Genomic DNA, 25,062 nt, shown 5'->3' on the forward strand with positions numbered 1-25,062 from the left:
TTGTCCTGTCAAACATGCATTCTTCCTTCATTTGGATTCCTAATTTGCAAGCTCTGGGAGTGGCTCAGCCGTACTGCATGCTCACAGTTTTCGTTTCAAACTATCTTGGTACCCTCCCTGCTTTACTCTTCTTTTCAACACCAATCATCAAAGGTCAGTAAATGAATAGATTATTTTAAAATTAAATAACCATATTTGACCTCACAATGTGTGTGCCTGTCCTTGATCTTGATTTAGTTATAAGTAATATTAATTATGTCTGTTAAGACTTTGAGCATTGTCTGTGATGTAAGAAATTATTTTAGGATGTTTTCCAGTGTGGCTTATTCTAATTAATGTTTATCTATACATTTGAGGTCATCTTGATGTGATTTCATTTGAAAAAATCTCTAAAATATATAACAAGTTGCCTCTTTTTATTCTTTTCTTTCATCTCTAGATGATTCCTTTTAACAGCAAACTGTTAAAAGGAATTAGTTTTTCTATGTTTTCTGGACTACTTCTTCACGCCCTCCCAAATACTCAGAGATGGCAAAAGTACTCACTTTCCGTACAAGTACAGATACTTGTGTTAAAAAATACTCTGGTAAAAGTGGAAGTACTGATTAAACTTCTTTACTCAAGTAAAAGTAACAAAGTACAGGCTTGTAAATTTACTTAAAGTATAAAAGTAAAAGTAGAAACCACTTTTTTCATGCCGTTGCCTACATTTTAAATGGATGTCTGCCAATAGGACTAGATCTCCGTTGTGTTCATTTTCAATCATCTCGTCGTCCATACTACTATGCTAACGCCACCGCCACCAAGCTGCAATGATTTGCCGCGAATGAATACCGCCAAATCTGTCGATTCATCTTGTAGTGGTGCGTCAAATGCAAATCAGATTCCCATCCAATTAGATTGAATTTGGTATTGATGACGTGAAAAATAATAACGGTAACTCCATTGAAATTATTCAAAACTAAAGTAACAAGCCAATTTTTTTAAATGTAAGGAGTAGAAAGTAAAGATATTAGTGTAAAAATGTAAGGAGTAGAAGTAAAAAGTCGCCATAAAAATAAGTAGTAAAGTAAAGTAAAAATATCAGAAAAATCTACTTGAGTACAGTAACGAAGTATTTGTACTTCGTTACTTCCCATCTGTGCAAATGCTTAATTGAGACATTGCTCAAAAAGTCAAACAATTTCCTGTGATCTGTTCTCTGATTACTGAATGCTGGCAAATGTATATGCAGATCATTGCATTAATATATTTTATAGTCTCAGCTTTAATTTAGTAAAGTACAATTTGGTCCATAATAATTTATTCAAAGATAATCAAATTAGATAATCAAATCTGAATCAAATATCAGCAGTCCTTCCATCAATCCATCTTCCACTGCTTATCTGTCAGGATCACAGAGAGCTGGTGTCTATGTCCAGCAGCCTATAGGCAAAGGAGGTTGAAAGCCTGGGCAGGCTGCTTGTCCATTGCAGGGAAACACAGACATACAACAATGCACACACAATCACACATGAGGGCAGTTCAGATAAGCCAGTAAATCTAACAGATGTGTTTTTGGAGTGTGGGAGGAAGTTGGAGCACCCAGAGAGAACCCAGATGTGCATAGGGAGAACATTAAAAATCCATGACTTCATGCAGCAGTGTAACGGTGCACCACTGTGCTGCTCTCATGCTGTCCAATTGGTTTCAAATTATAATATGATGTATTAAATGAGAGCCAGTACCAGGCTCGGTATTAGTCGAATGAAAGCTACATTTTGGTCAGTGGCTTTGTTTAAAATAGAAATACTTCTTAGCAATAAATTACTCAGTCAGAGGCACTGTCTTTGAGAAAGACAAAGAAAGATTGCACACATTGGCAAGCTGTAACAATGGCAAGAATGATAACTGACTTGCTCCAGTAAACAGTCAAAAAAAGAAGTCTCGTACTTGGATGTATCTTGTAAGGAAGTAATAGCAGGAATTTCCTTCTCAGTGGCTTTTTTCAGAAATTAGACACATTTCAAAAGGAACAACACCGGAAAAAAAAAAAAAAAGATAATACACAGTGAAAACAATATCTCAAACACAAATTTAATTTGGTAAAAAGGCACTGCTAATCACAGAAGAAGAAGAAACACTTCACAAAAAGGAACAAATAAATAAAGTTCATGGTGGCAACATACCCCTGAAGTCATTCTTCCAAAAAACAGAAATGTCTATCAAGGGCAGCGTTTGGCTAGAAGTACTTTTATAAAGAAAGAAAAAGTGCATATACAATGGTATCATCAAAAATCAGGTTATCAGTATATCCTGTAAAAAAGACACAGTTAACTAAAGAAACATTGGGCCAAAAGTACTTTTTATATTACACACTAAAAAAAAGATAAAGACTAAATCACAGCAAACTTTCAAATGGAAAGATAACACGCTAAACACAGATAAAATAACTTTATAACTATCTTTACCAAATGCAATGTTCTTTTTATTTATGTTTTTTGAGTGAAAATACAGTTATAATTCATGATTTCTCTATTTTGAAATATATATATATTATATATATATATATATATATACAGAGAGAGAGAGAGAGAGAGAGAGAGAGAGAATGATAGATATATAGTTGTAATTGTGTGTTTTAAACACTTGCGTTTACACAGTTGATATAGGTTCAATGATGGTTGTTCTGGGGAAGTCATTATTAAATACACCAACAAACCAATGTTGACAATATAGAACTTCTCTGAAAAAGTAAAAGCTGCACAGAGATCAGTGATCAGTGTAGCCATCAATTACTACACTCTAGTATGAACAGTACCTAAACAAAGCAAAATGAGTAAAGGATAAGGACTAGTTTAGATAGAAAATACAAGACACATTAGTTTTTTCTTTTTAAAAATTTACATCAATAACTTCCTGCGGGGAAGAGACACAGTTAAAGGCATGCATACTGGGCTTTCAGGATGTTCTACAGCAGGCTTCCTCAATTCCTGTACAGGAGGTCCACCGTTCTGCACCTTTTAGATGTGGCTCTGCTTCCACACCTGAATCAAATGGTTGAAATACCTCCTCAGCATGCAGTCAAGTTCTCCAGAGACCTGCTAATGACCTGATTATTTGACTCACGTGTGTTGAAGCAGAGACACATCTAAAAGGTGCAGGTCAGTTGACCTTTTAGATGGGCTGGAACTGATGAGTCTTGTTCTAAAGGAGAAAAAACAGAGAAATACACAAAATTAACAGTAAAGTTATCTCATGCAGTGGGTTCCTCCACAATAGAAGACAGATAAAGGCAGTAAACCCAAGTCAGGTATACATTATACCATGAAAAAGCAAAAGAACTTCCGCAATGCTAATAGTATTCAATTAACTTTGACACAAAAGAGACAGCTACACACGTAAGAACCGATCAATGTCTACATTAGATGGTAAAGACTAAAAAAGAAAGAAGCCAAAGTCAATTAATTACCCCTGCAAATAAATAGCTGAAAACAATTGGCCAAGATTACAAAGAGAGAGTGCAATGGCAGCAATAAATCAATCAATGGTCTGCCCAAAAATACACAAGTGAAGCCTAACAACCCCGATAGAGAATTCTTTCTATAGTCACCAGAAAAGAAAAAGAATGAGAAAAAGATAAAACAAAGCAGCTCTGGTTCAATAGTTTCTTCAAGGTCTCCATTCAGGTAAGAGTTCTGCACTTTAATGCAAAAAGAAAAATATTTGACACATCTGAAAATCTTTATCGCTTATTTAAAAGGTCCAAACATGTCTATCTTTATACAATAGTAGTTGAGCCTTACATGTGTAGCTCATTATATGTGCAATTGTACACAGGCTGTGGTTAATGCCACGTCCAAACACAGTTAATGAAAAGCGACATCGAGCCAGCGCTCCAGGGCACACGGGGTTAGATAACCCTTCACAAACAGACATAGGCACACATACTGTTTTCTCTGAGGGATTATTTCCTTGCAGCCTGCTTGCGCTCTGGTTGGAGGTGTCCAGTGTGAGTCTTCAGGTTTCGTCTTCCTGTCTCGTGTGTCAAAGTGTGTTGACACATGCAAAGGCAGTGATGTATTATGGAGGGCATCTGCAGATTGCTTGGTTCAGTACAAAAGATGTGCAAATACCTGCACAGGGATTCACACATAGGAGTCTAATTGCTCTAAGCAGATAAAGGCTGATAACATTTCTGAGAAATATAATCAGTGGATCCGTCAGTTTTATCCTCCTACACGCACAGATGTACTCATGTTTGAATCACTGTGAAGATAATTGATTTAGATAAAACAAAGCCTGAGTAGGCATGAGAGAGAAGCTCATATAGATTTCTAAACATAAAGATGGCCTTTTGCACCAATGCATGCCCTAGGCGTGTAAACAGCTTTCCTTCCAATATGAATGAGCATCTATATAGGGAAAGGCTCATGCTGCAACACAAGCTAATTCCTGTTAATCCCACTGCCGCTCTTACTACTTACAGAAGGTTTCCAATGGCAGCCCCTGAGCAGGGGAATTGCTGGTGAGATTAGCTCCCATGTTAGCTCCTCCTCTGCAGTTTCCTCTCAGGGCCGGGCCAGACCGGGTCTGCTTCAATGCTAGCCTTTCACTCAGAAATGGATTAATTGTCTTCTCAAAATGTCCCGTTTCTTAACTTGGGAAAAATGTAAGTGCCAGTCACCTTTTCCAATATTCAATTTTAGCTTAAACAGAAGTTTTGTAGACGGTAGGATCAGTGTAAAGCACAAATGGATACCATTGAGAGTACATTTGTTTGAAAGTATAAAAGTCTAAACAATATTTTGCTTAATTGTTTTGTTGATCTTATTTTCTGAACATATCCATACAAGTTTAAAGCGTTCATATTTATATTCTTGTATCTCTCTTTCTCTTGTATCTCTAACATCCATTGATTTCATTATAAAAACTAAAAAGGCTGTCATTCCTGATTCTATAGATGTGTCCCACTGTGAAAGAAGCGAAAATTAGAAATAGGTCTATGACTTCCTTATATGTAGTAACACCCAAGAGGTTTAGTGTTTCTGGTAAAAGGCTTGTCTTCGGATATCTCCTCCTTATCCAAAATACAGAATACAAATAAAAAGGTTTAAACCATCTGTTTCTTTAGATTTTGCTTAGGTTATAAACTTAGGTTATCAAAAGTTATTCTACTTTTTTTTTAAGCACATCATTATGTTTTTTTATTATGGTAAGTGGACCGTAATCCTCCGGTTCATAGTCTACTGTATTCCAAGCTTTCAATAAGATTCTCTTCAGGAATCAGTCTACTGAACAGATCTTGACTTTGAATGGAACAAATCCTGTCATAGCTAAATGTTTAGAGAATAAATTTGAAAGTTGTTTTGCAAGGTCACCTATACAGTAATTTTTTTAAGACTAGTTCAGTGATTGATTTTAAGACCGTTTTGTGTCATTAGTTATAGTAAAGTAGCTTATTAAACACACATTTACAAACAAAAAGACATCCCACAGACATTCCTTGATACTAAAAAAAAACTTTTTTTTTTAAACCGATGCTGATTAATACGATTTCGTTGTCAGTCTATCTGTTCCCTGTGGTGCACTGCTGATTTTTGGGACAGATTCTATAAGAGACAAGGCAAGGCAAGGCAAGGCAAATTTATTTGTATAGCACAATTCAGTACAAAGACAATGCAAAGTGCTTTACATGATTAAAATACAGGAAGATAAAACAGAATCAAAGCAAGTAGGAAAAAATAAAAAACAAATAAAATAAAATAAAAAATGCAGAAACAAAAAAATAATATTAAAAACAGTTGGATTAAAGAAAACATGTTTTTGTTGAATTGTTTAACTAGAACAGTCGAAGGCAATCCTAAACAAATGTGTTTTTAGTCTTGATTTAAAGGAACTCAGGCTTTCCGCACTTTTACAGTTTTCTGGAAGTTTGTTCCAGATAAGTGGAGCATAGGAACTAAATGCTGCTTCTCCATGTTTAGTTCTGGTTCTAGGTATGCAGAGCAGGCTGGAGCCAGAAGACCTGAGTGGTCTGGAGGGTTGATAAACTGATAGCAAGTCTGTGATGTATTCAGGTGCTAAGCCATTCAGAGATTTATAGACTAACAGAAGTATTTTAAAGTCTATTCTCTGAGATACAGGGAGCCAGTGTAAGGACTTTAGAACTGGGGTGATGTGCTCTACTTTCTTAGTCTTAGTGAGGACACGGGCAGCAGCGTTCTGGATCAGCTGCAGCTGTCTGATCCACTTTTTAGGCAGACCTGTGAAAACACTGTTGCAGTAACCGATTCGACTAAAAATAAACGCATGGATTAGTTTTTCCAGATCATGCTGAGACATTAGTCCTTTAATCCTGGAAATGTTCTTCAGGTGATAGAAAGCCGACCTTGTAATTGTCTTTAAATGCTTTTGGAGGTTCAAGTCTGAATCCAGTACTACACCTAGATTTCGGGCCTGATCAGTGGTTACTAGCTGAAGCGACTGAAGCTGTGTGCTAACTTTAGATCTCTCCTCTATTGGTCCAAAGATTATTACTTCAGTTTTGTTTTTATTCAGTTGAAGAAAATTATGGCACATCCAGGCATTGATTTCTTCTAAGCATTTCCTCAGTGCTTGAATTGGTTCATAGTCACCTGGTGACATGGTGATGTAAAGCTGTGTGTCGTCTGCATAGTTATGGTAGCTGATGTTGTTGTTTTTTATTAACTGAGCAATTAAAGTCACAGGGTTTAATATTTACAGGGATTTACTGACAGAAATGCAGTGTATTATAAAGAGGATGTTATTATCAGACTGAGAGTCTCAGTCTTCATGTCTGTGTTTCCCTGAGAAATTGCTGTTTAAAATTATATAGGAGTGGGTCATGCATTTATGGAGGCAGACATTTTATGCTACGGCTGCACAGAGCTGAAAACCTTCTAACCGTCGAGATCGCGATTACAATCAAATGTGACTGCAGCAAGTATAGAGTAGCAACAACAATAACTTCACTACATGTAGCGCTCAGAGCTGTAAACAAAATTTGTTGAATTAGGATTTTTGATATTGACCACATGGGTATACACCAATGTTATTTTTTGGATACATCCCTTATTTACTTCTTGTCGGCTCCTTTGGAGAGCTTTAAATCTCTCTGTTTCCGCTCCGGTCATCCCGCTAGCACCTCACCCCTCCCTTGGCCCTGGGAGTTCTGGACATTATCAACTGTAGTCTTTCCTCTGGAGTTGTACCTTTGAGTTTTAAACATGCTGTGGTCCAGCCCCTTCTTAAGAAAAACTGGCCTTGATGGCAGTGTAGTAGCAAACTTCAGGCCCATCATTAAGGTACTTTTTATTTGTAAAATCTTAGAAACAGTTGTTTCCACTCAACTCAAGTCATTTTAAGAAGAACATGGTGTCCTGGAGGTGTTTCAGTCTGCTTCCAAATCTCTGCATAGCACTGAGTCAGCTTTGTTAAGAGTTTTTAATGACATCCTCTTAGCAAATGACTCTATTGACCCTGTAATTCTCATCCTCTTAGATTTGGCAGCAGCCTTTGACACTGTAGACCACAAGACTCTAGTGTCTCTGCTAGACCACCTTGTTGGCATTGGTGGTACGGCACTGGACTAGTTCAGGTTTTATTTTTCCTATAGAAATCATAGAATGAGCCTTGGAAACTACGAATCTAGCTCCTCTCCCGCTCCTTATGGGGTTAGGACTCTATCTCAGTTCATTGTACTCACTGCCCCTGAGGTCCATCCTGAGAAGCCACTGCATCTCTTATCATTTAAATGCTGATGATAGGCAGATATATGCGCCTTTTACAAAGAAAAAATCCTTTTTCTTTGCACCACTGCTAGCATGCCTTAATGACATTAAAGCCTCTTTACTTTGTATATCTTAAGCCGGGCATACACTGTGCGATTTTTTCAATCGTTGCACACAGCTGCAGCTCACACTGTAAGACTAAACCGCAGGGTTTTGTCCTACAGTGTGAGTTCACAGCTCACGATGTTTGTGCAGCTATCATGCGATCTATCTGCTCACACTATACGACTAAAAAACACGTCGGACTCAGCTACGCAGTGAGATGGAGCTGCTCTGACTCATCTATCCCGAAGCCAAACAAATAGAAGGGGAATACAAAGCTCACTGGAGTGAAATGCTCTGCCTTGGCAATTTGTGCAATTTTGTGCTGAAAGCCCTAAAAAGAAAAGGCAACAACATATTTGGACAAAGACATGGCTGAGCAAACGTGGCTACTACGGTCTGTCAATTTTACAGAAAGATTTCCATTTCACTCATTGCATCCCCGTCATGCTTCTGTGTTTACATCTGAGAGGAAGAAGAAAAAGAAGAATCCTCGTTTGCGCATGCCCACTGAGCAATTTGCCTATGACTGTCGGGAGAAAATCAAATGTTTGATTTTCTCCTGTGAAAGGTGGTTGTGAGAGGCTGAGGCCCCTCGTTACACCCTGTACACCTCACGACGCACGATCAGGCTGAAAGTTGGCCCGATCCCAAAATTCTCACAAGACTGGTAAATCGCGCCAAAAAACGCACAGTGTACGTCCGGTTTAAACGAGGAAAAACTGAAGTGATGATGTTTGGTCCCAATAACCTTTGCTAGCAAAGTGTTAGGTCTTTGAAGGCTACATAACGATACAGGGGTCATTATCTGATTTAAACTAAACGTACTTATGGAAATAGTTGGGTACCATTACCCTCTAGTTGGTTGAACAGTTGGTTAATGTGGAAAACTGTTCTTAAATCCCGTCATTATTGCTAAATGAGGATTTGTGCTTAGATCTTAGCTAGCAGCCACTGTTTGTGTAACATAAAGAGATTAAATAATTGATGCTTCTGTCCGTAGTGCTCTTTTTTCTACCTCTACATGTAGATAGAGATTGCTTCATCTATATTCAAGTTTTTCAAACTCTAACCCTGAAGCACCAATATCTTAGAACTTTTTGGTGTGTTACTTTTTCGACAGACCTGAATCAAATGGGTTAACTATCTCCCTAGAAGCATTCAAGTTCTGCTGGAGTCAGGTGTGTTGAAGCAGAGACACATGTAGAGGTTGCAGAACACCGGCCCTTGAGGATTTAAGTTTGATATACCTGTTCGATTGCTCAATTTGAAACTCAGGAGCTGCTTCCTCCGAAGGCCAAATTTGTCAGCCGATTACATGATAGTTCAGATTGTAAGACTCCTTGTTATGCTCAGAGAATAAAGGTAAATGGCACCGAAGAGTGCTGAATATTGTAAGTGCAGTTAAATATGATTCCAAGTATGTGAATGGTTCAGTCTGAATTGCATGAAAATGTGAAGTTTTGTTTTATGGGTTTAGAGTCTGATATGTGATGGATAATGTTAGGTTAATTGAAAGATATCAATCTGCCCCTTTGCAAACAGGTTTGGCTGACATTTAAGCTCAGATTCCAAATATCTGCAGTATGGGGACTATAAATAGGATATTCGCAACAACAATACTTCTGATGAAGCTCCTCGAAAATGTTATTAGCACCCAGAGAGGTAGTGAGAAGTTATGCATCCATTCTTTGCCTGCTTTATGTGTCAGCTATAACGGTTGCTAGGCTTTAAAGGCTGGTTCTGTTTGAATCCATAGCCAAAATCCTTCAAGCCTCCTTATTTTCGCTGACTTCGAAGGACCCAGTCCAGGTAGACCGGGTCTTTGGAGGATTTAGCCTCTGAAATCGAACACATCCTGCTCTTGTCCACATGTGGACAGGAGCACCCTGTCTAGATAGACAGGGTGTTCTTGACAACCAGGAAAAGGAATGACTAGACTAGACAAGAAAATTAATTAATTAGTCATACATAATCTTTCTTTATTTTTTATTTTATTTTCTTTTTAATTGTTTAGGAGATCTCTCCTGAAGATGTTTCCACAATCAGGAAAATCAATTGTCTTTGACAATTTTCCGGATCCCACTGACACTTGGGAAATCATTGAGACAATCGGAAAAGGAACCTATGGGAAAGTCTACAAGGTACTGAACAAAAAGGATGGAAGTAAAGCAGCCGTGAAGATACTGGATCCCATTCATGTGAGTCATGTTTGCAAGGTAGTAAACCACAATACTTTAATAAGGGATATAAGAAAATCCTTCATCTCTTGATTATGGAGATTCTAGCAATATCCATACAGAACATGGTTTTGGATTTAGTGTAAATAATCTAAATATGGTGAGCTTTTTAATTTTTTGCATTTTCCTGCTGTCAGTATCCAGTAGATAAGTTTGTTCTTAGACTATAGAATTTTTGTTTTCAGATTTTGTCAGCTTCTGAACTAGGTCTGGCTTTTCAATTAGGCCAAAAAAAATAAAAAAAAAAATAACCCAAAACAACCCAATACACTTCTACTGAGTTAAGATCTCCAGCTGCAAAGAACAACACACATCTCCAAATTGCACCAAGATAGATATGGTGTCTGTTGACAGAAGCAATAAAAAATGTAATGTTACAGTTTAAATACAAAAAATTTACTGTACCTCTCTGAGACAATTCCTGGGATAATACTTAGTTAAATGAATCAGAAGACAAATGTCCATGCAGTGGATGATAATCTTTATGTTCTAACAAAATTCTAGGTTAACTCCATAGAGACTGGCTTAAGCAATACGAGCTTTCGTTTAACTGGCTTATAAGAGGAGGTAATGCATGCAAATCATTGCTTTTCTTTCTGAATAAACTTCCTCACAGAATTCTGTGGTCAGTTAAATATACCACTAACTAAGTGGGGCTCAAACCCCTATACAGTACAAACATTTTGTTTTCTTGCATCTTTCAATACTGATATTATCAGATAAATGTGTAGATTAATTATCCATATCCTGATGGCGGCGGTACAGAAAGCTTACATACAGTACATGGAAATAAAAATACTCTAGATTGTGAGTCACTGAGTCCTTGAAGACAAGAGATAGTCTTATGTCCAGGAGGGGTTAAGCAAGAACATAGTTCTGCCCTTTAAAGCAAAAAGAAAAATATTTTACACATATGAAGATCTTTATCACTTATTCAAAAAGTCCAAACATGTCTATCTTTATACAATAGATAGTAGTTGAGCCTTACATATTTTTGAGGTATTTCAGCTGGTTGTTAAACTGGTCCAGTAAGCATCTGATAAGTAGAGGTGGCAGTTTGAATAGTCAGGACACAAAACATTTTGGAAAAAAATAGCAGGAGAAAAAGAAAATGAGATTGCTCAAAACAAATGAGGACATATCTGACCAGAAATCATTTGCTTCTGAATGTCTTTCTTTTTGGAAAACACAGTGGGTTTTCAACCTGCTGAGTCAGACACTAAAATATTATATCATGCGTTTACCTAAAGAAGTGTACTTGAAAATCAACGCTGAGTCATATATGGTTGGTCTCAAGCCTCTGGTTGCATAAACTCTAGTCTCTTACACTGTCCTCGTCTTTTCAATACAATAGGAAAATCATCTCAGCAGATTAGCCTTGAGGATTTCTTTTATGCTGTCCTGATTTTTCTGTCTTTCCTCTTTCTTCATTGAGCCAGAACACAATTTTAGACCAAATTAGTGAGATGCATTTATTTTAGTTTGTAGAGCAACAAACAAAAATCTGATAATGTCACGGTTTTCAGACCTGAACACAGGCATGATAAAAAACTTTTGATGCTTCCTGTTCTGTTTGAACTAATTTTCTTTTTACTGTTTATTTTAAACATGTGGTGCATATTTTTTTCTCTTTAAAAACTCATATGAAGCTTTTTATTCTATCAAGTAAATTCAAATTTAAGCTGCAGACTATTGTTATCAGACTTTGCAATTCATATTTAGATAGTTTCACCTAAAATTTATTCTACCATTTTAGTGAATCAATCAATTTGGAAGTTTTTGTAGGATTCTGAAAAAAAAAAAATTATATATTTCATCCAGTTGGTAATGAAATTACACAAATTCGACATTCACAGGAGTCAAGCGGAGCACTGGTTTGATCTGGGTTTTTTTTAACCTTAATTTGTTCATTTCCTTCTATAACTGAAGAGGTGCACCACACGTCTCATGTTTCTTTCACATACAAAATTGTCAAGGTAGTCCATTTAGAGAAGATATTAATGATATGATGTAATGAAAATGTGATTCTTCTAATTCTAACTCATCTTTGTTCTTCAATTATGTAGGATATAGATGAGGAGATTGAGGCAGAATACAACATCCTCAAAGCTCTCTCCGACCATGCAAATGTTGTCAAGTTTTATGGGATGTTCTACAAGAAGGATCTGAAATGTGGGGATCAGTTGTGGCTTGTACTGGAGGTAAGGATAACAAACCAGCGTTTTATGGATGGCCAGTGGTGCCTGGTTGCATGGTAAAAGCCTGATTGTACATTTTGTGTCTTGCTAGATATTTGCGTTGGCACCTCAGCCTGAGCAGGGATTGTGTAAGAGTTTTAGCCACCATGGGCATCCCAGGAGTTTACTTACAGGCCACCTGGGGGATTTGGTCCTATGCCAGCTCGCATTATAGGGGTGACTTTACAGTGAGCAGCAGAGCAGGGATTTCTATACCCTAGGGATGTCTCTGCAGATTACTTTACAACATCTGAGGCTGATATCTTCAATTGGCTTTACATTCCTTCACATGCTGTTATACAGAATCTATGTTTTTCAAGAACATTTTCTACTTCTCTTTGTACATGTAAAAACCCCTTACCTCCAGCACCAGTTTTTCTTCTTTTATCTGCCGCCACACGGTCTTCTTAAATTTTAGGTTTTAGAGAAGCGTGTAATGGAGGCCCTGCTCAGATGAGAACAAAATGAGATCTGGCAAAATATCCAATATCGGTGTTTACTCATTTACTAATTTACTGATTTAGCCCTGCACTCAGGACAAACTTGGGGACATCAAATGAACTATAATATATTTTATACTAAATATATTTTAACAAAAGAATTTGATTCAGCAACACAAGAAAAATGTAATTCAAGTAAAACGAAGGTGTATTAATTTAAACTGCTGCCCTAATATTTCCTAAATCTATTTTTAAAGCAGTAGCTTAACTGTATAGGGAAGCTGAATCTCTGATACACAAGACTGAATTATATGGGGGCCATGTAAATGCATCAATTCACAGCAAGTTCAAAAAGTCCTGCAAACACAAAAATTATTCAAACCCAAAACACATAAAGGAAAAATGCAGCAAAGAAGAAATTTTAACAGTATAGAGACAAGCTTTGCAAACAAAATACTGGCTGCAAAAAAGATAAATGATATCAACACACAGAAAAACACATTCAAAAGGAAAATGCAGCAAGAAGCAAAACAAACTGCAAGTTAAGAAAAGCTGCAAACAATGGCTGCATTTAATAATAGCTTATTGGTTAAGGCCATCTGGAAAAAACAAAAACAAAAAAACTGTACAGTTTAGTACAGTAAAGGTTTTGTTGTATGGGGACCTGTTTTTCCTCCATTGGGCTAGGGCTGAATAAAAAGGACTTAAAACTATAGCCTCCGGAATACCTTTCAAATCTACCCTATGCTTTAAATTTAGAGTTGTTGTGCCCCAACCTTAATATGTTGATATCTGCATCACATTCTGTAGTGCAATACATTTTTCAGCTGAAACGCAAGAAATACAATTTATTGTCATGCTCTGTGTCCTGTGATCTTTGTGATGTTGGTCTTTTTTCTGCTAAAGGAGGATTCTATATGTTTGCAATCAAATCACTGTGTGTTCTGCTTTGACAACAGCTGTGCTGTGCAGTACCAACAGATAGTCTCAACTTTCCATCTTGTGTTTCTAGTCCTTTCCATTACCATTCTTCCTCCAGACCTTTACACAGATCCTTGAGCATGCCTTGTTCGGAAGTCATGCAAAATTAAAGAAGGACACATGCAAAAACATGAGATAAATACAATCTTTTATCACAAATACATTTTACCTCACCTTCTTTGGTGGTGCTTGCTTAAAGGCAGCAGTGATTTGTAATATAGGAAATAGGGCTCACTGCCCTGGGAGGAATGATCTAGGGTGTTGCAGCTAATTTTGAAAAATAAATATTTAGAAGGCTAGAAAATACAGCCTTTACCTCTATTGCTTATATAGCTATCAGCAGCTAATCATAGAACTTACTCTGTTGGTTTAGTTTTTGTTGTTGTTGTGTTTAAGGTAAGGACTTTGCATATTTCAGTATCTAAATAAAGTTGTCTATCCAGAGCTGCACAGCGGTACAGTTTGTTGCACTGTTGCCTTGCAACCAGAAGGCCCTGGATTTGAATACTGGTTTAAGGTCTTTCTGTACTAATTATGCATGTTTTTTTTTTTTTTTTTTTTTTTTTCTGTGCATGCATGGGTTCCTTCTGGGTACCCATTTCTTTCACAGTCTAAAATCATGACTGTTAGGATGATTGGCATCTCTAAATTGCCCTTAGGTGTATGTGCATGGCTGTCTGTCTCTATGATTGATGTGAGTCCTGTTCAGGGTGTTCTCCAACTTTTGGTAGAGTATGGATAGATGGAAGTTATGTGTCCTTTTAAGAAATATTAAGTTTTTTGGGTTTGTAAGAAAGTGCCTAGCCAGGGCACCATTCAAGCAAGTACTGCCACTGAAGAAAGGCCATGTTTCCTTTGTTATGCAAATATCATGTGACCTTTGTTTACTCCTTGACTGCACATTTCCCTTGCAAGAATCCTGCAGCATTCTAACTCTGGTGGCTAATGCTGAGATTGAAATCACTGCCTGACAGTTTAGTGAGTGCCTGTGTCGGTGCTGTGAGGTTATTAATGTGCCTGAGCGGTGTGAAGTAGGTACAGATCGAGTGTCAGGAGGTAAATGACAGAAAAGAACGTAGAGAGATGGACACTCACCATGGTTACTGTTCCTTCTTTTGAAACTATAATTTTCCATCCTCTTGCTGGAATGAGAGGAGCCTTTTGCACAGAAGACCACTCATTATGAGCTGAATTCATAGAAAGCTGCATCCTCTTCTTTGTTAGCCGCTTTATTGAGGTCTTGGAGCTTTTGGCTTTGACTCTGTAGTGCGTTCCTTTATGGCTGCAGATGTGGGCAGAAATGAGCAATCTTTCATGTGCGGAAGCTGGCTTAGTGAGGTTAAAAATACTTCCAAGAGATCAATGATTGGGTAACTTTTGTTCTCTAACTGAACTGGAGACACTGATTTGGGTTTGCTTTTCATTTAAAAGACCCATGTTGCATCAAAGAAAAATGTTAATGAGGGGAAAAAGCTGCTTATGAAAAGTCATATTTTTTAACCACGTTAGTCTACTTTTCTTTATTTGATTTTATATTGTTCCCTCTTCTGTCATATTACAAAATTGTGAAAATATATATATTTAAAAAGTAAAAATAAAAGAATCTTTGAAGAGAAATTCACCACAAATCACAACAACTCAGGCATGGCATCTTTGTTCAGTAGACGGAATACGTCAAAGTTGCAGTAATTGCATGTTTAACTTTATGAAATCCAGACTTGATCCATCATTATTAGGCAGGCCACGCTGATTTAATTGTAACCTATGTTTTTATAAGCTTCAGAGTTTTAGATTATATGTTTTGTGGTTTGTATATATGTGTGTATGAATGGGCCGATTTAAGAAATACAGCACCTGAGAGTAACAAAGGACTGGTGGAAAGTGCTCTGTTGGGTTGCAGTAGTACCAGACAGCCAAATACAATGCATCACCCCAGGGCAGCCATAAAGCACACCCAGAAGTAGGTCATGCGTGAGCCACAAGAGCAAGGGAGGGAGTTGGATGCAGGGCACAAGCCCAGCCTGAACAACCACACTGCAGTACCTGGCCTTTCAGGGCAAGTCCCAGCAGCAAGACTCCCTGGAAAAAGTCTATGGGAGACCTTCAGAACACCCAACACACATTCTCTATAGCCCATTGTCAGTCCGGCACAATCCTGGGAGCCATTAGCCACCTAAAGGAAGCCCATCATTCTGGGATGTGGCCAGAGCACCCACACACACAGAACCTTAAGGTCCCACCTTACCCCAGATTCCACATACTCCGTCAGCACTCCACCACTCTCACGTAAGTCATGCGGAGTACTTGTGCGTCATTTTAATCAATGAGAACATTTCCAGATCCACTGCTACTCTTCTACACGTCACTGTACACGTACATCTTCTCCGTCTGTCACCAAAATAAGGAGCCAAGCAATTTTTTTCTCCGCTCTGGTCCTTTCAGGTCAAGATCCAAGATTGCAAACAAAACAGGAAAAAGAACTGGACAAAGATCAGATTTGTCAAATTAAAATATAGTAACGACAGTTCAGTATTTACGTACAAATTAGAACATAATTCTTATATATTCCCAAAAACTAAGACCGTTTAATTAAATGATTGGATGCAAACTATTGGTACTTCAACATACCAGGAAGCAGATTTCTCATCTCCATCAAATATGTATTTAATACAGAGAGGCTTTAAAGTTTAATCAAATCCAGTCAAAACTTCCAAAAGAGAATCTGACAACTTCAAAACAAACTTCTTATCGCAGGCATGGATAAGGAGATGCTGAATTTGGAAGTAGAGAACAAACATAGTTCATACTAACCAATTTTGTATGATCCTAGTTATCGCTGTTACAAAATTTGCTCAAAAACTGCACATATGCTGGATGCTGATGGGGATTTTTTTTTAAATGTCATATTAGATTAAGCGATCATTACCACATGTTTTACCCCTATGAAGTTAATAATGATATTGCAGATGCTCTCCTCACGTCCCGAGGAAGTCGGAGCAGAGCAGGACGAGAGGAACAGCGGAGGCTGTAGGCTTTGCTTTTCGCAGGAGGTCTGGAGCAGGTCACTGTGGATGGTGGGATTTTAGGGTTACACTGTCAGTATGTGAAAATGTAATCACTCCCCTCGCACAAAAATAAATGAATTGTGATCAACCATATCTTTTTTTTGGTTGAATATCTATCCAGCCCAGATTATTAAAACAACAAGTCTGCAAAGACATCGCAAAATGCTAGGCTTCATGCCCCAATCTGAAGGAATTTCAGAAAAGTTGAGACACAAAGTCACTGACTTTGATCAGTTTGAAAAGTTTCTTTTGGGGAGCCCACAGTGAGAGCCATTATTAACTTATTTAGAATCCATGGGAAATTAGTAGACCTTCCTTGAAGGGTTCGTCTGATTGAAGTTATTCTGAGAATGATAACTCATCCAATGTTTTAGTTCTGGACTGCTTTCCTACTTCAGGACCTTGAAGACTCGCTGCAATAAACCTCAAATTACTAAGTTTGGTCCCACCCATCTAGAACAAACATATGCTTTTTTGGACTTACTTAGACACTGTAGCACTACTAACGTCATACCTATAATCTTTCATTTTTGTAATGTTGCTGTCTGTATAATGTGGATCAGGTGTATAACTCTGGTATAGAGCTGGTAGAGCTGGATTTCATAGACAGGACTAACAGGGCCAAAGTCATCAGGTTGGAACCAATCAGATAACTGCAGAGGTGATGCAAAAACTTCAAGCGATGCACTGTGTTTTGGTAATTTTGTAGTCTATGAGACACATCAAGCAGAAAATAGCAAAGATGCTCTTTGTTAAATTTCCCTTAGGGAATCAGAAAGGGCATCATATTGCTCCGTTGCAGTCACCACAGGCGGCGCATCGTAAAGTCCTGCCTTCCATGCTATGATTGAGCAATAGCGGTTTACCAGACTGACTAACGCTTCGTATAATTCAGTCTGGTTGGCAAGGGTAGGTCAGGGCACGCAAAGCATATTGTCTTCTTTGGCTTGCAGCATGCATTCATCAACGCTGTTAATAAAACGACAAAATCAAAACTGGTAAAGTGTACACTTAAGGAGCTTTCCTTGACAATACCATTGAAATATGAAGAACATAGAGCAGCAATTTTGAGTGGAGCAATAATCATTAGGTGTGATACAGTAATATCTTGCTTAGTTTACAAAGTTTTTCTGTGACCTGGTACAAAAAGCAAACCAAAGGAGCCTCTTTCTGTAAATACACCATAGAAAACTTAAATCTCATTGTGATGCAGCGGTGGCCTTAAACTGGTCATTCATTCTCCCACACCCTTAAGTTAACTAATTTAAAGACACTGATCAATGTGAGAAGTAAAATATAAGATATATTAAGTATATAACAAATTGCGCTGTTGGGACTACTAATAGCTGTGACAAATGCATTATTTTTGTAAAAAATTATTTTCTTTATGTTTAATCTAAAATAACCTGACAATTGTTTTTTCATTTAAGTTTTTCAAAATGACATGATTCTTTTGCAACAAAATGTAATTTCAAGCAGGGAGGATACGGTATCACAGAGTATGATGAGCAGAAAACCAGCAGCCGACGACAAAGAAACTTGAGAACGCTGCTATAATTGGTGATATTTGATCAATTCTACTTTAGCAACATACACCGTGAATAAGGAAACAAACAATTTTTTTTTTATTTTTTACCCCTAATGTCTACTGGTGTGGCTCTGCATAAGATCAACTGTAAACTTCTCATTGCCTCAGCTTCTGTGGGTGTTAATTAACAATGAGGTTTAAAAGTTTAATCCTCCTTTAGACTCACCTTTTAATGCCAGTGAAAATGATAAGGCTGCAGGAACAATCGAGCAGCTTGCCTCTGGACATGATCCAAAATGTAATGTGTGCACAAACACACCATTTTCCTCAAACAATACACTCATTAATGCTGAATTAAAGATAAAAAAATACAACCTTTTCTTTTTTTTAAACATCAATCAATTTTTAAATTTGTTTCATCTTTAGGTTTGTTTCATCTACTTCTTCTGCTCGTCTTTGATGGACTGTATTTATTTACATGACTAAACGAGCACCTGACCTGATTTGAAATGGAGACTGGTCCACTTAATATTCACGGCATTCGCTCCAATCTTTGAAACTAAAACCTCTCTCGAAACTAACAGAACATGAAGGAAGGAAAGTGAACCTGAATGACCCAGAAATTGATGCTAAACAGTTTGATTTTAAGATAATTATATAGATGAAAGTTTAGTAAATAGAGGGATCTAATTGTTTTGCTTTTCTTGGCTACTTTCATCATGGTACTCTATTATGTTCACATAAAAAAAAGGTTAGGTTTTTTTTTTTTAGAACTTGGGCCAGTTAAAAACAGAACCCAAAGATAAATTCTTCTTAGAGAAATAAAGAAATTGAATTAATCAAAAAGTTTTTTAATGGGTTTTTAGATAAATTTTGCCCTGTCGGCACTCTTAGATCAAAGGTTTAAATTGCTTTTGTGGTTAGGGTTAGCTTGGATAAGATCAACCTTTTTTTTCCCAAGAGTTTATGCAAACACAACAAATACATTTTTGTGCTTATCTGCTTTATAGTTATTTATACTAATGCTTTCTATTTCAGTTTATACCTGTAAATTGTCACTTTTTCTTCTTTTCAAGAGTGGTTTTAGATTGAAACTTTGTTGGTTTCCAGCATCCTGCTATGTTTCTCACTCAAACAGATGATTTTTTTTCTTTTACTGTATAGTACAGAGGTCCATGGTTCGGATCCGGACGCACCAGCTGGCTAATCCGACCCCCAACCTGATTTAAAACATTTATCAATTACCACATGGTGTCCGGCGACATTGTCTAACTTCACTTGCGCTGCTTCTCTTAATAATATTGTAATAATATGGTTAATATGGTAAATTGTCTTCCCCAATGTGGCTCCTACCTATCCACAGAGATAAAGGGCAGCACTATAGGTAACCGCCTGGGAAGCCAGGTAACCGGTGGGAACCTGGCAATCCATAAGAACACTGCCATTCAGCAGAATGGCAGCGTTCTGTGGCACGCATGGCCTCAGTTAATCCGTTCCCCCCTCTCAGCCCCCCCACCCGAATGTAGGTGACATATTGTGATGAACAGTTGTACTGAAACTGAAATTTCGATTGCAATGTAAATTGTAGTTGACAATAAGGAAGTTTGATTGATTATTTGATTGATTGATTGATTGATTGATTGACAAATTAGCCAATGAGTTGTCAGTCTGGGTTGCTGCTTCTGCTACTTTTAGACACAGCAGGCAAACCTGTAGCAAGCTGGACAATGGGAAAAAAGGAGAAGATGATGAGAATTAGAAAACAGAGAAAGTTTGAACGGCTGGAAGAACTGCGGTGAACTGGTGAGAGAAAAGTGAAATGTTGCGCTCAAAAATGATCCTGCTCATTTTGAGTATGTTTGGGTCAACCTACAGGAGGAAGCAGGTTTCTCCACCATGAACATAATCAAAAATAAATATTGATTCAGGCTCAAAATGAGCACCTTGATATGTACTTGAGAATGGCTTTGTCTCCATTGAAACCTAGTTTTAAAGCCTTGCAGGGCAGCATAAAGCCAACTGCTCTCATTTAGCCATCAAAAAGAAAATATAACAATTTAATTTCTGGTGTTTTGTAAAGTATGTGAATCAGGCAATTGTCTATATACCAAACTGGACTATTGTTGTTCTCTACTTCAAAAAACATTTTTTTTTAATTCAAAAATTCATATTTATAACAAATATATAACATGGAAGCATAAAAACCTGCTTTTTGTTTCAGTGTAATATTCTGTTGCTGATTTTTAATTGGTTACCCCTGGTATAGTCTAAACAAATTTTTGAACCCTATTTTTGATTCAGAATTTTTAAGTTTTGTTTTAATCAAGATACATTTGTATTGTATTTAGGGATTAACTTTTTTGCTTTGATTTGCCTTCTGCAAATCTTATTGTAAAGACGTGTCTGGTTTTAAGGTACAAAAAAAGTTGAAAACTGTGGCTTTGAAATATTCAATCAAACATTCTGTCCCTTCCTATCAAAATTTCTTTTGCCTGAAATCTTTATCATGGTAACCATAGAAACATGTACTGCTTACATTTTCTAGCAAAAAAAAAGCATTTGTTTAAAAAAGAGCTTTGCATTTTAGCTTTATGCTCTGCATTGCTCCATCCTTCTCTCAGTGTAAATCATTAGAGATCATCCTGTCAAAACAGATTTAAAAATGTTCCCGCGCTAATGTGATCAAAATCTAACATCTCAGCCTTATCTGATTATCAATTAATCTAAAATGAATTTCTCGAGCATGGCACAGTCTAAATATCAGATCTAATAAAACTTTTAAAGTCATCATGATTATGACGGAAATTGAAATGAAACTTAAATCTCATTGTCTTCATGATCACTTTTGGAAATGTTTTAAAGGTCACTAAATATAACTCAAATCACACAATCCCTGAAGCATCTAATGTGGCGTGTGTAACCTGCATGCAGATGAATGTTAATTTCCAGCTCTGATGTCCAATGGTGAGCTCTGCTGCTAAGACCACAAACCTATATCTCCACTAACATTTAAAACATCACAGTACAAGTTAATGTGGATCTCTGTTTCTGCCCTGGATTATTTAATTATGATGGCACCTAATATGGGCTGATGTACGCTGCAGCTAATTGTTGAAGTCCTGAGTTCTCTGTGAAATCCCTCAGCAGTATTGAATGCTGGACTGCAGATTGCCTGCATGTCTGATAGAGAAGAGTAGAAGTGACTAAACTACTCTTACAGTGGTTCAAATGCATACTATCTATCTGACAAGGACCCTCTGGGTTGTTGATGGAGAGTGTAATTGATAGATGGGTAGAAAATGGATGTGGTAAAGTGTTAAAGCCTTATGCCAGCTCTTATTCAAGGCCAGAGACTCTCAGCAACAAATAAACAGAAATATTTTTGAAGACATCAGCTGAACCTGTTGCCCTAGGCTCTATGTTTCTGTTTGAGGTTTATCATACAAGCTAGGCCTATAAGTTCTACTCAATGTTTGGGAGAGAGTGAGAAAAACTAATGAAAAAGACTCTTACAAGGTACAACTAAAATGGGACAAAATTACATCAAATTAGCAGTTAGTTTATTCAGTGCTGTGAAAAGCATTTCACTTCCATATCACACTGAAACTTTTCCTAATTTTACCAACAGTCAAAGATAATGTAGGTAACTCTACCTTAACTTCTTTCATACCAGTGCACTAAGTGGAAATTAGTCTTTGCAGAATTGTTACATTTTCTTTGAAGGGTCTCCTTGTATAAAAGGTCTAGTTAAGGTCTCCCTACAATATTTGATTTGACTCCAGACTTTGTTAAGCCCACTCCAAAACCATAATACTCTCCTGATGTCGAAGCTTAAGGTCATGAACTGACAACTGGATGTTTTCATTCAGGATGTTCTAATAAAGCCTGCAAAACACATGGCTCTGTTGCTTGTTTTTCTCCAAGTCCTGCAGCATCAAAGCATTCCCACGCCATCACGCTAACTCAGTCACATTTTACAACTGGTAAAATATTCTTTTTTTTTGCAGCTGTGTAACTTTGCACCTAATGTGATAGAAAAAACATTTTCTAAAAATCTCCACTTTGCTATTGTCAGTCAGCAGAATAATTGTATAGTTACTTGTTCAAATGGGACCATATTTAGTGGGAAATAAAAAAAAAAAGTATTTAGGAACAAACCAAAAAAACAAGTCTTTACCGGGACCAACATCTATCGCCTTAATGTGGACATGGGGGCAGTAATGAATAGTAATTCAATAAATAAGAAATCAGATTTAATGCATCACCTTTGGGAAGCAGTTGCTATCTAATGGTGGCCAAAGAGCACTTATCGTACTCATACTCTTATTCTTAGTCTTCTTCTTTATCCGGTACCAAGTTGCGGGCACAGCAGACTCCACACTCTCAGACAGCTCCTCCAGCTCTGCTGGGGGCAGCCTGAGGTGATCCTATGCTAGCATTCCCTGGGTCATCTCCTAGGCCTCCTCCCTGTGGGATGTGTCTGTAACAATGACATCAATGCAGTGCACTGCATGGACCATTTACAGTATGGTTGATTGCAGTCCACTGAGGTCGAGCCTTCCATGCAAACTTTGAGCACAGCTGTGATTTTAAAAAAAGGGAAATTTATAATACTTCAGAAACGTGAGTATAGGATAGCAGGGATGACTGCATCGGAAAAAGTGACAGTGAAGAAGGTTTTCCAAACTGCAGTCAAGCTACATGCAAGTCTAGTAGTAAAGGTTGTGGGGAGCTGATTTGTATTTCCCCAATGGATGTGACTGAAGATACTGTAGGAATGTTTATGAATATCTTTTGAGGTTGACACCTCGTCCTAAGATGGGCAGTAGAAAGTGAATCATTGTTCTAATTACTGAAAAGAAGAGAGTGGTCATTCATCTCATGCAGTAATGGGTATAAATATACAATACAAGTGAAATATTCTCCATAATAATAAGCATTTTTTAGTATTATTTATGAGTGACAAGGGATTCCTAAACCACTCCTAGTGAACGTCTCTTTGTATGAGCGACATTTACGGATAAAATCAACCCTCTCTGCTTTCAAGCTTCTGGCACATTGTCATCCTTGATGTTTTTATTTCTCTTATACCTTTGGCATCTCCTGAAGACAGGCCCAAATTAGGGGTTATTATTGTTGCCAAGGCAACCCACAGGGTAATTTACTGTAATTTTCCAAGAGAGATATTTATTGCCAGTAGAGTCCATATAGTGTTGCAGATCAAAAAAAAAAAAAGGAAAACATCTACAAACACACAAAGGAAAAACACTTGGCGCCTGTTTGCTGCAAGGATCTTTATATTGCAGTAAAAATCTGTCAGTAATACAGGTGCACCACAATAGGTTAGAATCTCATCAAAATGCAATGTCTTTCATTATTTCAATTCAAAATGTGAGGCTTTTATGCTATATGGATTATATTAGAATGATCTGATTCTGCCATTCATTTTTGTTAGAAATAGTCTTTAAGCTGTTTTCTCCTACAATGTAATGGTCTTCTTCATTTTAGGGTACCACTCACTCAAAGTTTTACCTTGCTGTTACAGGGCTAAATGCTATTTCTTTGAGAGAAAACTAGACATAATTTCACACATTTTGAAATTGTACTCCAACTGCAAGTTGACCAAACCAAGGAAAAAAAATCCCATCACTGGGAAACTCATTAAGACACAAAAATTGATGATTTGTAGCAAAAACATACATAGCACTCTTGTTATTATAAGATCTTCAGCCATTAATTGTTTGTTCACTGGGATTTTTGTGTGTATGTCTGCTATAGCATCAGGTATCATTATCTTATCCTCTCCTGTGCTTCAGTTTTTCACCCCTCTGTGGATTTCAGCTCTTCTGTACTGCTTTTACTTTGAGTATTATATATGGCATAATCATACCTTCCAAAATTTGCCCACTTTAAACTAACCTGATTCGATTTCTCCCTTGATTTGGACCTTATTTGCAGGTTTGAATATGAACAAAAATCCTATCTGGACCAAACCCACCTGAAAGGTGATCTCCAACTGCTTTGAAACGAAATAGGATAAGGAAGTAGAATGTGGCAAAACTTTATTGAATGATGTTTTCTGGACACTTGCAGTGATTCTGGAGCTCTAATAGTGCAAATCTGCAGAACAGAGGTGCTACATGCAGCATATTAGATTAAGCATAGTTTTTACTCGAATTCTGCATCTGTGCTCCAAGTCATATCCATCCATTGGATTGTTAAGATTAAGATAATCACAAATGACTTTTTTTATAGTTAATTTACAAAAAAATAAAATTTGAAAACAATCTGCCTCAATTAAAAGAAAAAAACAGAGCAAAAGGACTAGCTGGGGTGAATACCCCTTAAGAGTCATAGTCTAAGCAGCAGGTTTGTCTTTGCTTCCATTTTTGTGTTATGTTTTGTGTCCCTTACAAATCACATCATGTTACCCTTTTGGTTTTTATGACGACTCTAATGATATTGAGTTCTTTTAGAAACTAGCTGAACCGTGCAGAGTCATGCAGAACCGAGCCCACCGGTGCAGAGCAGGTTCAGAAATGGAAACCAACCATTATGAGCATGGAGTGTATCTGCAGCACCACACATTAAGAATCTCCACAAACCGTTGCATCAATCATCTCTGCTGCTTGTTAACCTTTTCCTGGTTCAGGGTTTCCTTCCAGTCTGTTCTTAGCATTGCCTGCTTCTTATCTTACGTTTCTTGTAGCCAGCGTCATCACTGCCTCTCCAGTGA

The 25,062-nt window shown here is 37.3% G+C and overlaps 1 protein-coding gene across 5 annotated transcripts in view; it reads left to right on the forward strand.

Moving 5' to 3' along the window:
- The first annotated feature begins 4,500 nt into the window (after window positions 1–4,500).
- The window catches only part of myo3a (myosin IIIA), an 86,979-nt gene continuing 66,417 nt past the window's right edge, over window positions 4,501–25,062 (forward strand). For all 5 annotated transcript variants that reach the window (XM_038307931.1, XM_038307933.1, XM_038307935.1 and 2 more), the window contains exons 1-3: window positions 4,501–4,651; window positions 9,853–10,036; window positions 12,142–12,276. In XM_038307931.1, the coding sequence (XP_038163859.1) occupies window positions 4,650–4,651; window positions 9,853–10,036; window positions 12,142–12,276 (321 nt within the window). In that variant the 5' untranslated portion in view covers window positions 4,501–4,649. The remainder of the gene's footprint in view (window positions 4,652–9,852; window positions 10,037–12,141; window positions 12,277–25,062) is intronic.

Source organism: Cyprinodon tularosa, unplaced genomic scaffold (genome assembly GCF_016077235.1).
Source record: "Cyprinodon tularosa strain WSP-4 unplaced genomic scaffold, ASM1607723v1 ctg623, whole genome shotgun sequence".
In the NCBI taxonomy this organism is placed as follows: Eukaryota; Metazoa; Chordata; class Actinopteri; order Cyprinodontiformes; family Cyprinodontidae; genus Cyprinodon; species Cyprinodon tularosa.